Source organism: Trichoderma atroviride, chromosome 1 (assembly GCF_020647795.1).
Source record: "Trichoderma atroviride chromosome 1, complete sequence".
NCBI classification, from domain to species: domain Eukaryota; kingdom Fungi; phylum Ascomycota; class Sordariomycetes; order Hypocreales; family Hypocreaceae; genus Trichoderma; species Trichoderma atroviride.
In genome coordinates, this window is record NC_089400.1 from 203,580 (window position 1) to 216,628 (window position 13,049).

Below are 13,049 nucleotides of genomic sequence, written 5' to 3' on the forward strand. Positions count from 1 at the left end.
GAGACTACCAAACGAGAAACAAACCAAAATCAGATTTTCAAGTCATTCCTGCTTCTAAAATATGCATACAGCAATCATACATAATAATCAAGCCTATACGCCGATCCATGGTCGTATTGTATCCGAGACGCCTATACCCTGAAATCTCAGCTGGCACTCGGAAGCACAAACCCTAGCGCCCATCTATTGCTCTATGATGTGAAAAGACAGCAAGTAACAAGTCCACTCCGACGGAATCAATGAACAAGTCGGAGCAGTATAATGGCAGATGCAATGATTAAGTAAAACAAAAAACAAGGCGGATAGCCGATGTGAGTGCAAGGCCTTTACCTAACCGGCATACCTCCTCGGCTATCGAGCCTTCGGTGCGAAGATACACCTCCAGCGCCAGCGCCAGCACCAGCGTTCGCTCCAACACTATAAGTGACGCGGCGAGGCGCTTCCAGGCCGGGCTTATCACGCTGGGCCGCGCCCAGGTTTTCAAGTCGCATGTTGCCCCCCCATGTTCATCCGTCTTGCTTGGCCCGCAGTGAGGTTCTCTGATATGACCTCCGATGGTGCGTACATCAGCGGCGGGCTCTTTCGGAGCTCCAGACTCCCCCTTCGATGGCGCGAGATGCCGTTTGTAGCACTGGCCAAGACTGGTATGACAGGTCGCGGCGCTGGTTTGTCGCCGGAAGCAGAGCCAATCGATACCCGCCTGGCAGCAGGGGCCGAAGTTGGGGCCATGAGGGCGATCCTCCGAGGCTTCTTTGAAGCAATGGCGCTGCGAAGTTTGCGCATGTCAATCGTGCCCGATTCCGAGTCGGAGCCAGAAGCGTTCGGGGGGGTTATTCTCGTCCATGACCGTCTGCAAGGCGTGGTATTGAGGACTGAGCCGTGGCACCTTACTATAGGATAGCGGCGACCCGTTCTCCGGCTTGGGGATTTCGAGAGATCTCAGAGGGGATGTTCTCTCTACGTCGGGAGAGCTTGCGGGAGAGCTCGAAGAGCGCAAATGCATGCTTAAAGCCGGAGGAGATGATGATACGGGCAGCGCGCTACCCTCAGCCGACAGTCGCTTGCCTCTGGAAAGGAATCCAGCTTGAAATCTACCGGGTTTAGCAATCGATAGACTCGGCGTATCGGAGTCGGGGCTCATCGTGTCGTTATTCGAAGCATCATCCTTAGTCATGCTGTTGGACTGTGACGGCGGGGAGGGAATCTTGCTCTTAACAACTGGCGGCGACGGCTGCGCGGGAGGGGGAGGGGAGGAGCTGAATAGCTTCTGCGGCGTCTTCTCAAAGTCTTCCAGCGTTCCATCTTCCGTCTCATCATCCCTCCACCTGACCCCTCGACTCTTGGTAGCTCGTTTGACGGGTGTGAAGCTAACCCCCCTTCTTCGGCATGCCGAGGGCCTTACGCCGCCTCGGCGTTGACTTCATGGGAGTCGCAAACACGTGTTCGTTTTGTACGGCCACAATAGCCGGGGGTGCAACAGGCCTGTAGGCAGACAAAGACTTCCTCTTCCTCAGCGTTCTTCTCGGTGGAAGGGCATCGGGTACAACAGGCAAGGTGCCGTCGGGCTTGACCACCTGGGATGCAGCCGTGAGTCCATCTTGGAGTAGGCGAGAAATGGCGTCTTTGGCATGTTCCACAGCACTCTCTTCATCCATTGACAGGACGGAAGAAAGGGAGGACATCATTTCGAACTGGGCTGTGAGAAGAACTTGCATCATCGCGGCATCTCCCACCTTTTCTTGTTCCAAAACCTCCTGGTAGGCTTCGCGACTAAAGTTGGCTTTTAGAAGTTCAGCTTCGTGCGTCAAGGCATCGATTTCGCCCGTGTCGGCGCCTTCAGCCTGCTCCAGCTGTCCGACGCCATGAGCCAAGGCTGTGTCGAGATGGCGTTCCCATGTCAACTTTTCCAGCCTTTGATGGCTATGATATCTGCTGTTTTCCAGCTCGAGTAAAACTCCCTCGGCAGTCCTTCGTATAGCTTGAAGTCCTTGCGGCATCGCCTCTTCGCCCTCTTTCTGATTAGCAACATTGTCAAAGGCCGCAATCCACGCAGACAGCAGGCTAATGCGCCTCTCAAAGTGTTTCATTTTCCTCATGGTGATGATGCGCTCCTGACGCTCTGCACCTGCATTGTCATATGCAGCTCGAAGCCTCAGAGTGGCCTCTTTTGTAATGGCATCTCGTTTTTCGTACTGTTTTCGGAATTTGGCGTAATACACTCGCTCAGAATCTCTCTGCTGTGCTCTCAGCTCATTAATCAGGGCCATTTGCTCGTCAATTTTGATCAAAAAGTCCTTGACGTGGCGGTTGACATTGAAAACATTGCGAGTGACCTTTGTCTGGATATTCTTGGCCCGGTTCGCATACCGCAGGGTATTTTGGGTTTCATCGTAGTGGGCGCTTGATGGCGAGACACAGACAATCATGACAGTCTTGCAGTTACCACCCAAGGAGAATTTGAGCAGTCGGGTGAGCTTGCTGTTGCGGTATGGGACGTGCGCCTTTCCTTGCTTGTCACAGAGAGCGTTGATGCAGCCTCCAAGGGCAAGAAGCGACTTGTTGATATTGGCGCCCTCCGTCAGGCGCTCACCGCGGTTTTTGGTGACGGAGGCACGTTCAGAGCCGGCCAAATCGATGATGCTCAGAGTCGCCATTGTGTGAGGCTCGTTGACATCAGCATTCCTGTCTTTTTGCGCAATGTTGATCTGCAGCACGGCGTGCGATCGCGAGGACGTTGCGTTTGCTGCGGTTGGCGATACAGTTCGGTACTCGTTTCCTTGGATAATCATGTCCATGACCTCCTGGACATCTCGAGGGCGGTGGCTGGTCAATCCGGGCACGACGACCGCCTGGTTGCTGTCCTCGCGAAGAGCCAAGCCAACCTTGCTTCCGCCCGGCACGAGCAGGTCGCGAATCGTCTCGTTGTAAATCTCCAGGTAGCTCAGAGTCAGCTCGGTCTGCTTCTCCTGGCTGCGTTCGTCAATCTTCTCAAACAATTCCTGCATTGTCAAGAAGATTATGCCAGGATGCTGCGCCGTGCCGGTGATTGTATGCGTCTTGCCGCAGCCCGTGGCACCGTAGGCAAAGACGGTCGCATTGTATCCATCCAGCACGCTGTCGAGCAAGGCTCTTGTGGTTCCCTCGTAGACCTCGGCCTGCGTTGTCATGTCATCAAAGACTCGATCAAAGGCAAACACTTGATCCTTCACTTTTTTCGAGGTCGGGATGACGGTTCGGGAGAATTTCTGGACGGGGCTGTCTTCTGGTGGATCGAATATTCTGCAGAAAGGAGAGTCAGCCGAGTGATGGATACATACAGGTCAAAGTATAGAAAAGTAGAAAAGTATACATACAGGCAACGGTCGTCGATGACCTTGATCACGTTTCTGATGCCTCGCTGGTGAAGCTTTGGGGTCGGTGCCGAGGCAAAAGAGCCGTCGCCCAGGAATATGGTGCCATCGTCATTCCGCTGCCTTGAATTCACGCCCGTCAGCATCCATTCGGTCGTACGCAAAGCACAAAGCCAGGGCTCTTGATGGAGATGGAGTCGGCATACAGTTGAGCTGCCTCGCGGATGGTAAAGGGCCGCACTCGGACTGAGACACGTTAGCTAAGCACCGGCTGGAAACGGCCGCTTCATGCGTTCATGCATTCAAGCACATACCGGCCACGGTGATGGACGACTGTCCAGCGTCTGCGTCGTCGGCCATGATGTCCATCTGCTGTGTCCAACGCTGGCCTCTATTCCAGCGAGCGTAGCGTCGATGGAAGTATCTCGCTGCATGTAAAGAATTCGACTCGATCTCAATTGACCGTCAGTGCGCACGAGCCGGTCAGGTTCGCTTGGAGAGATGCAGATAATCGGTGACCAGGGAGGGTGAGGGGCCGGCAGCGCTGAGACTCGAAAAAATACAGAGAAAAGACAAAAACCAGCCCCGGACGGCCACGCTTCGAGATCAGCCCAACGGTTAGTATGCAGATAGTAGGAGATGCACAGTACAGGTTCAGGCAAACGTAATGCTGCAGACGTATATTGAAAGCAAAGCAAAACGAAGAGAGCGAACGGGCAACTTCATGTCGTCTCTGCTGTCTCGCACCGCTATGGAGTCCGATATGCAGGCCTAGCTGGCAAGCGACGCTTTGTTGACCCCGGTAGGGAGTGAAGGCGCTGGAGCGGCGTCGAGTTGCCGTGACAACATCTAGCGCCGCGCTAGGCCCGCCAAGTAGCCACACTGTAGCCACCTTTGGGCGCAGAGTTTCCACTTCAGAGCATGCAAAAGTGTGATTTAGTGCCTTGCTACCCTACAACTCGATGAGATTCGTGGCAGATTTAACCTCCTACAGAGTAGCATCACAGCATCAGACAGGCCAACGGTTGGGCATTGAGAAGAGCGGTCAGGTTCTCGCAGCATATCTATTGAGTTTGATCAGCAGGAGGGGAGGAAACATGCTCGAGTGACAAGTATACAGCAAGTCCCTGCCAAGAAATGACAAGTAATATCATGGCTGTGATGTATATTCCGCCTTTTCACCTTGTGGCCTATCAATTGCTCCGAGGCTTGCACACTTGAGATACGAGTATCGTGGTTATTGCATCTTTGTAGTATGCGGATGCAAAGAGGTAGAACCAGAGGCGCTTGGTACGCACAATTCTTTGCTTCTCTCTGCGTGTACATGTCCCTGTTTAAACACGGATTGATTAGACGCTACATTGTATAACTTCGTGAGAGCCCCATGTCAATTCGAATGAGTTATCCAAATGCGAGTTCATCCAAATTTATGATATTATGATTGTGGCACGGGATACATTTCAGTTTCCCACGCCAAATCTGCCTACCGGTGCATCATGTCCGTAGTAGCTTGTAAAACCCTCTGTATTATACACAGTCCCTGACGCCTATCCTTGTGAAAGTGATATCAACCATCATATATAAACGAGCGCTGCAATCGCGAGCCTATTCCCCACCAAGATGCTTTGGAGCTGTCGGAGCAAGGACTATGCTCCCACTGGCGGTGTGTAGGCGTAGCGTGGTAAAGCCGCCATCTTCTCCTCGGGACTGAACTCGGCATCGTCGTAAATCATCCGGCCCTTCTTTTCCTTCTTGCTCTTGCCCTCGCCTGCCTCCTCGCCGTCTTCCGGCTTTCTCTGCGGCTTCACGCCAGCTTCGGCCATGCGAATCAGCTGATCGATTTCGTCGCCAGAAGCAGCAGCAGCACCTTGAGCTGAGCTGTTCCAGAAGCCAGGCTGTGTGGGTCGCTGGGGCAAGCCCTGTGCGCCGACCGGATTTGCTGAAGGCCGCGCAGGGAGAGAGTCTGAGGAAAAGTTGTAGGGAGCCTGCGGCTGCTGTCCAGGGAAACCAGGCTGATTGAATCCCTGTTGAGGAAACGAAGTGCCAGTCTGTACGACACCCTCCATAACGCCACCATTTGCCGCCGCCGCTTTTCGTTGAGCTCGGTACTCGGCAAATCGCTTGAGCAGTTCTTCCGCCGTCTCAATCTTGATCTTCTTTCTTGGGTTCTTGGACTGGCCGGGCGGCGGATTTCCAGTCGCGATTCTGCGGTCTTCTTGCGCCTGGTAGAAGTTCTGAATGATTCGGTTTCGGTGCTGCTCGAGAACCTCCTGTGGAATACCCTCCATACCAAAAATCTCGACCTCGAGCCCCTGCCTGTTGGGAAGTGCATTCTCGACTTGACTGAGCGTCTCTTTGTGCACCTGGTTCAAATGGACGGAGAGACCTGTGAGTCAGTAGTTAGCAAGCATTTTCTTTCAGTATTCCATCTCGCAAGATGATCGCAGCTCCATTTGGAAACTTTGCGCGTCCGGAAACGTACCTCCCGCGGTATTCAATCGCCTGCCACATCGGTCGCATTTGAAGTGTTTGGCCTTTTGGTGAGAGATGAGGAGCTTCAAATCTTCAAAATCACGTTCGCCTGCAGGATTGAAAGGTTAGCTACAGTGAAATGACGAAGCAGCTCGAATTGTGCACATACAGTAGTAGCACCACGGTCGGGAGAGGATTTCCTCGACGTCGGGATGGCCGCGCTTCCTTTTGCCCATCTTGGCGTATTGCTGTTGTCGCTGCTACCAAAATAGTGAATGAGCCCTTGCGATGACTATTGAAAATGCCGCGGATCAGTACTGGATAAGAGTAGAGGCGATGGCGAAGCTGCAATTCGAAGATGAACTGGTATGGAATGGGGTCGTAACGTGTAGCTGCTTGCAATGGGCCAACAGCGGATTGGATCTGGAGGCGTTTGCGGCTGCCCGGCTGAATGTCGGCTGATTTACGCACTGAAGCTTGCAGACGCTACCGCTGAAAGGCTGCACAGAAGCTTTCCAAGGATTACAGCCCTGTAACCCTTTTAAAATAAAAATGATGCATGTGCTCTTGTAGCTGTATCTCTATGAGGTGGATGAAACAGTCTGCAAGTCGAACAAGAACAGTGAAGCTCTCGTAGCATTCGTTGTGAATTTCTTTCAGGCCAAATGCTAGGCAAACGCCCAATTCCTCAGCGACCATACATTGCCAGGCTCACCTACCACCGAAACAAATGAAACTGCAATGAAGCACAGAGCTGAGCAGAAATACAGATACATTACAAAATGCTACGATACTTGGTTTGTACGAACCGATCGGAAGCATTATTCACAAGCCCGGCATGTTGGAGAACCTCACTACACCCAAGAGAACCTAGGTACATGGAGGTACTTGTATAAGCACTTACACGCTGTGAGAGCAAGTATGAGAATCACTACTTCCACTGCACATGCAGAATGAGTCGATATATTTGGCAAGGTGCCGATGATATAATGGTTATTCTCTTACTTTCAGCAGCGACATCAATTGGTGTAGTGCCGTTCATCATCTCTGTGTTTTAGTCAAGCATTTTGGGATGGATTGAATACATATATTCCAGTACTAGTCAGCCACGAGGTAGACCACATCAGCGCCTCGAAATGTTGAGACCAAAGAGGGCTTGTCGTCAAGGTCAAGGTCTGCTCAAACTACTTCTACCCGGGGTCCCAGCTTTGCCAATTCTAATGCATTGGGCTTTTCCGGAGACCTGGTAGTGGAACGAATGGTTGCTTTAGGGTATGTTTTTGCTCCATGTCTTACAATGGCACCTCTCTATGAATGATCAGCCATTTGCATGAACAATAGCAAAATATTTATACAGCATGGTAAAAACGATTAATAGGAACGTATTTTGGTCCAACAAGCGAAAACAACATTGGTAGTCAAATGAACTGCAAAAGTGTGTAGCCGCTGCTTGTAGAGCTCAAAAAGGCAATCTCTCTTTAACGCGCACTTCATGACATGCTCACGAGTAAAATTTAGCATGTCCAATTCAAAATGCTGCTATTCATATTACTGCTGAAGCCTACCAAATGCGGAGCGTAAGATTATTCATGAGCTGCCTTGCAAATTTGTGATTGCTGGGTATGTTAATCATCTTCCCGAATACTAAGGACACACAGCATCTGCAAATGCTTTTCCACGCAATTTATATTTAGCATCTCATATATTTCCATTCGCCATTTCAAATACAATGCTCCGCTGTTAAGCTTCATGGCCGCTTAGAGTCTAATGGATTGGGCTGTCAAATCGAACAACCACGAAAAGCCCAATAGCTCTCTAGGCGCATACCAATGAGCTCAGACAATTGATGCTGCTGATCAAGTCGATTACATTTGCCTGATATGTGTATAGTAACGGCACCCAAGTGTGAAATACATGGTTTGAAAGACCAACCAAAGCGCCCCCACGACATCTCGAATCTAGATCAGAGTCCATTTCTCTTTGGAATGGATAATTATACCTGGCAGTCAAATTAAGAATTATTTATAGTTGGTTCCAGCCCAAATATTGTCTAGACTAACTAGATTCTAAGGATTTGACTCTCAATCCATGCAGTAGCACGCCGAAGCGAAGGAGCTGAAAAAACAAGCCTCTCATGCAAGGGATATTCTTCTCCCGGCGTGGTCAAATCACAACAGTTGCTTCCTAATAAAACTGCATCTCAGCTTCACCCAAAAAAACTCAGAGACACTCGTACAGTATCCTTGTTAAAATCGTCGTGCTTTTTGCCTCCTTGATCCGGGCTGAGCCGAAATAACTGCTGGTCTAGACAGCGTCCTGACCTGAGACTCGCATTCACCGTCACCTAATGAAACATTGGGAAATGACACATGCAGGCGATGGCCCTCCTTGCATATACGGTGCAGCAGTATTAGGCAAACACAAAAACGTCAAGACTTATTAAATCTTGTCGTAGATCCTTTTACGGGGCTTCCAACGTGTACTTGTTATTATTCAGGTGAGATATCAATGTCTCGGAAAAGGTTATCGGGAGGATCCTTGAAGTGTCCCAAATTTTCTTGGTAATTGTGTGCTGGCCAAAATACGAGACCGGAAAGGCAGCAATGCAATCGTTTATCGACCCCCATCCGACAAGTCTCATCTTTCAGCCGTGCCTAGTGCATCTAAGAAGAGGAGGATAGGGGACTCGAACACGTCGAGCGGTGTTTTGTTCATATCGGCTTAAAGTATCCCTTACATGCGAATATAGGAGCGGTGTATCAAAACACTAACAGACAGGATGGAAACGGCATAGAGAAACGAGGTATCAACATCAGATAGCTGACCCTTTCGCTTCATGGCCAATCACGACATGAACATGCATGTGTGGTAACTGATGTATGCCAAATCTAGGATGAAGAGTAGAAAGTATAAAACACCACGCTTTTGACCACATCCGTTCGCCATCCCTTCTCATCACCAACCTTCACCTCACTCAAGAACAACAGAGTTCCAGTGCTGGCATCATGAAGCACACATTCTCTTCACTGGCCGCCCTGGCCCTGACACTATCTACTTCAGCAGTTGCTTCCCCAGAACCTCAATTATTGGTGCCGGGAATCATCGACACAGTTGAATGTATTGCCGTGAATGTCATTGCCGAGCTCATCATTGGGGATCCGTTGGCAATTGCCTTTTGCGAGGCCGTTGTGCCTCCTACCAAGAGTGTTATCAAGACCAGCTTTACCACCGTTGTGACGCCAACTACGGTGACTGCGACAATCTCCAACAATAACCGCATCCGTCCCACAATCACCAGCCGCACTATAGTGTAAATTTGCCTTGACTATCTCAAACGTATTTATCTGACCCTGAATCGCAGGACAACTACTAGCAGCCTTTGCACACCCAAGCCCTTCCCAACGCCTTTCAAGCGCCACCATCTCCCTCCCATTCCCAACCGCGTTGCTCAGTTCCCTACGCCAGACGTCACAAAGGCCTGCTCGTGCCTGAGTCTCCCGATCCCAACCACTACAGTCACCAGAACCGTCACCATCAACCCCGTCATCGCTGAAACCAAAACCGTCGGTTCCACTGGCATCCTGGACCCGGTCGTCACGACGAGCACAATCACCAGGACCCAGACAGTGAGAGCTTGCCCTGCACCAACTCTCTGCGGTAACCAGGGAATCGAATTTGCGTACTACGCAAAGACTGTCGGCGGCGAATTCTCCGACTTTCACCCCGAAGCCTACAAGGTAAGTTGCAATATCAAAAACTGTAATATGAGTGCTAATACCACGCTCAACAAATAGCTTCTTCAGCCACGATATCAAGCAACCACCAATTGCATTGGAGGCATCAGCTTCCAAGACAGCGCCGACAAGAGCATCTACGGCTCCCCTCCACTGCCAGAGTCAAACTTTGTCCTCAACCACCGCGGATACATCTACGCCCGCCAGACCGGCGCCTACACCTTTACTCTTGACAAGGTCGATGACGCTGCCTTTCTCTGGGTTGGTGGAGTGGCATTCTCCGGATGGGCTGCTGCCAATGCCAATTTGAAGGTTGTATACAACAACGGACCTGCGCAGGGCACTTACACCGTGAATCTGCAAGAGGGTCGCTACTATCCATTCCGTATCTTTTACGGCCAAGGGCCGCGCATCGCCGAGTTCGATATCAACGTGAAGGCGCCGGATGGCACCACGTTCTTGTCGTCCAACAGGACTGGATCGCCTTATCTGGTTCGGTTCTCCTGCGATGGGTTTACGGCGCCACGGTTCGATCATGATCCATTTGTCGTATAACTAGTACATCTTGGGATGGATATAATGGTAATGACTCTGCGATATGAGGGTCGGATGATTTCTTGATTTGGATCGCTTCTTTCCTTGGTTGTAGCTTCTGGCCGCAGCTGGAGGCCTTTTTTTTTTTTACTATACTTGTTGAATATGAACTCAGAGCTGAAGATATGCTCATTTCCAATTAATCTCCTGGCACTTTGTGACATAGATAATTGCCCCTTCTTAACCAGACTCGACTTTCCTCTGCAGTTAGTAGTAGTAGCCCGTCCCAAGTGCCTCAAAAATCTACAAGAACACAGCTAGCTTGTGACATGTCAAATACAAAGTGGTATTATGTATGACTCACTAGTCTACAAAAGCGAACAGACGTGACGCGATAAACAAACGGGTATGCAGTTAATGAGAAGCAGCGCCGAATAGACTCTCATGCGTATCAAGCCCTCTAATCGTAAAGCTCCTCGTCCTCCTGTGGCCACTCCACCGGAAACGCCAAATTCTTTCTATGGGGATCCTCGTCATCAAACATGAACGCAACGATGCTATTGTCCTTTAGTCCGGCTTCTGTCACAGTGCCGAAAGCATCCTCTCCAACATTCAACGCCTTCCATCCTCTGGAGGGATCGGTAGGCACCCGGAGAACGCCGTACAGGACACTTGAGTTCGAGTTTGGTATCGGCGTCTTCTTCTCTGGCGCTGAGCTTGACTTTGTTAGACCGGCAGGGTATCTCTCTCTTAGAGCTCCCAGTAGTTCTTCGGTAACGGCTGAGAATGTGTCCAGGGCATCGACAAAGAGGAAGATTGTGTGTATGCCGTATTTGAATCGCAAGGAGAGTTTCGCATCATCAGCATCAGCGGGCTACCAGATTTAGCATTGTGGCAATTCCCGCGTGAGAGGGGAATGTACCATCTTGACTTGGGTGAGTTCTCACTCTTTACAACGAATTATCCTCTGCGTCCTTGAAAATTGTCTCCTGATGGCGAAATAGAGCAAAGGCGTGATGCATGTGGTTCATCAAGAGTCAACTGAGATGAGTGACGAAGTGTTGGGCGCGGAGTCACGTGAAAGCGCGTAAAGTGCTTGCCTTGCAGCTAGAAGAAGTAGCGACATGGCACACGGAAAAACCTGCGATACGGGGAGCAGCTTCTTATCCTTATCGGCATTTGATATGCCACTACTACTTTGTACATAGCTTCAGGACATGCGATTCGACAGCTTGGAGCTGCAATTGCTGAAGCAATCGGAACAGCGCAGCGGCACACGCTCAACTAATCAGAAGCAAACGTCAAGGTCCCTTTTGCGCCTGGGGACGCCGGGCTCTCGTCTGCCGTCGAGGCTTTACGGATATCTATCCAGCTCATCGCAGCTCGTCAACCAACCGTTACAGAAGCCACAGCCACGGCCATGGCGAGATCCTCCAGCAGCGACGGCATCCTCCTCAGCGCGCCTCGATCCAGGGCCGCCAATGCCCCTCAGGCCCAGCCCGCGTTCCCTGCCGAGCCTCATCCACGACTGGCCATCATGACGCCCAGCCGCCTCCTGCTCGGCTCCGTCGCCTCCAGCTTCGTCGGCTTCAGTCTCGGGGCCCTCCAGGGTGGGCAGATGGCGCAGCTGCGGTTCCGGGCAGAGCACGCGCACAAGATGCCCGACACGACGGCGGGCTGGTACCTGTACCACAAGTCGAAGAACTATCACGCCATGCAAGGCGGCATCCGCGAGGGGTTCCGCATGGGGCTCAAGACGGGCTTTTGGAGTCTGATGGCCCTGTCGCTGGAGAGCACGGTGGACCGCTATCGGGGCAGCAGCGACATGTTTTCGACGGTCGTGGCGACGCTGACCGTGGCGGGGGCATTTTCACTCTGGCGTGAGTTGTTTTAATTTCTTTCTGTTCCTTTACTATTCCGGAATCCCTGCTTTGCTTTACGACTTGCTTTTCTTCCCAACAGCCGAAAGGTGAATGGAACCAGACTAGTCGGGTCTGGCTTTCACCGGCTGTCAGAGTTAGTTCCCCACGCTATTACATTGGCTGGCAATCATCGGAACTGAGATGGCGCGGCGCCAAAGAAGAAGAAGGATACAAAAAAGCTGAAAACAGGCCACAAGAGGAAATCAAGACCGTGGGGACCATTAGCTAACAGAAAGCCGACCATCGGCCGGCACTGGGCTTACAGATCGATTCTCGCTTTCCACCGCTGCGCGCACTGCAAAGTACGGGCTGGTCTTTGGCCTGGCGTACGGAGGGGTCCAGGATCTCGTGGGCTTAGCCCGTGGCAGACCGATTGGGTATGTGGAGCTGATCCGACGTCGCTTTGGCTCTGGGTCACGCGAAGGCAAAAGGAGCGACGACGATGGCCATGTCTAGATCCAACCGCCAGCGCCGTAAGCAGCCGCCTTGGAGTTTCTGTTTATCTTGTCTACGAAGGCAAGGTTTCATGGGCAACGTTGTTAGCAAGATGAAGCCAAGAGAAGAGGCCGATGAGTGCGACGTCATGTATTCCGTGCAGACGAATCAAGACATGCCCGGCACGTCAATTGTCTCGGACCAACGCCGCAGATCGTGTGCTGCGAGTCGCTGAGCTCAGCAGCTTTGATGGTGCTTGAACCGGGAAGCAAGCTCCCATTCCAGCCATGCAGCTCTCATACAGCTACGACGTATATACATCTGACCAACCAACCAATCGACAAGAGGGATGTTGGAGCTATACTAGGCATATCATGGATCGCGGGCTCAGGCGCGCTATTCTCGCCTGCATGGAAATACATACTAGCGATGCCATGCGCTGAGATGACGCATAACAAGAAGCCAATTGATGCTTCCTGATGTCATGTCCTACCGCTCTGTACCACCACTGCATGAATCAGATCACACGTTCACCTGACAATGCCGTGCATCCCTTTCGAGCATCTCTCCTCGCCATTATCTCGCTTGTACATACATTACTC

General features: G+C 51.4%; 7 protein-coding genes across 7 annotated transcripts; 2 read left to right on the forward strand and 5 right to left on the reverse strand.

Moving 5' to 3' along the window:
* Positions 1-480: 480 nt before the first annotated feature.
* Positions 481-729, reverse strand: TrAtP1_000067 (uncharacterized protein; the record flags this gene model as incomplete). Its single annotated transcript, XM_066110432.1, has 1 exon — positions 481-729. One exon carries the CDS (start codon positions 727-729, stop codon positions 481-483), a length of 249 nt encoding a protein of 82 aa, XP_065966504.1.
* Positions 730-784: 55 nt separating this feature from the next.
* Positions 785-1,174, reverse strand: TrAtP1_000068 (uncharacterized protein; the record flags this gene model as incomplete). Its single annotated transcript, XM_066110433.1, has 1 exon — positions 785-1,174. The coding sequence occupies one exon, from the start codon at positions 1,172-1,174 to the stop codon at positions 785-787; it is 390 nt and encodes a 129-aa protein (XP_065966505.1).
* Positions 1,175-1,367: 193 nt separating this feature from the next.
* Positions 1,368-3,719, reverse strand: TrAtP1_000069 (uncharacterized protein; the record flags this gene model as incomplete). The annotated part of the gene is made up of 4 exons (XM_014091988.2): positions 1,368-3,279; positions 3,354-3,473; positions 3,557-3,596; positions 3,665-3,719. 4 exons carry the CDS (start codon positions 3,717-3,719, stop codon positions 1,368-1,370), a joined length of 2,127 nt encoding a protein of 708 aa, XP_013947463.2.
* Positions 3,720-4,345: 626 nt separating this feature from the next.
* On the reverse strand, positions 4,346-6,215 carry TrAtP1_000070 (uncharacterized protein). Its single transcript, XM_014091987.2, has 3 exons — positions 5,992-6,215; positions 5,833-5,931; positions 4,346-5,736 (listed from the first exon to the last, which is right to left on the reverse strand). The coding sequence occupies exons 1-3, from the start codon at positions 6,056-6,058 to the stop codon at positions 4,997-4,999; spliced, it is 906 nt and encodes a 301-aa protein (XP_013947462.2). The 5' UTR covers positions 6,059-6,215; the 3' UTR covers positions 4,346-4,996.
* Positions 6,216-8,827: 2,612 nt separating this feature from the next.
* TrAtP1_000071 (uncharacterized protein) lies at positions 8,828-10,111 on the forward strand (the record flags this gene model as incomplete). Its single annotated transcript, XM_014091822.2, has 3 exons — positions 8,828-9,132; positions 9,184-9,559; positions 9,617-10,111. The coding sequence occupies 3 exons, from the start codon at positions 8,828-8,830 to the stop codon at positions 10,109-10,111; spliced, it is 1,176 nt and encodes a 391-aa protein (XP_013947297.2).
* Positions 10,112-10,550: 439 nt separating this feature from the next.
* Positions 10,551-11,015, reverse strand: TrAtP1_000072 (uncharacterized protein; the record flags this gene model as incomplete). The annotated part of the gene is made up of 2 exons (XM_014091985.2): positions 10,551-10,964; positions 11,013-11,015. 2 exons carry the CDS (start codon positions 11,013-11,015, stop codon positions 10,551-10,553), a joined length of 417 nt encoding a protein of 138 aa, XP_013947460.1.
* A 495-nt stretch (positions 11,016-11,510) lies between these two features.
* TrAtP1_000073 (uncharacterized protein) lies at positions 11,511-12,468 on the forward strand (the record flags this gene model as incomplete). Its single annotated transcript, XM_014091984.2, has 2 exons — positions 11,511-11,970; positions 12,278-12,468. 2 exons carry the CDS (start codon positions 11,511-11,513, stop codon positions 12,466-12,468), a joined length of 651 nt encoding a protein of 216 aa, XP_013947459.2.
* Between the last annotated feature and the right edge of the window lie 581 nt (positions 12,469-13,049).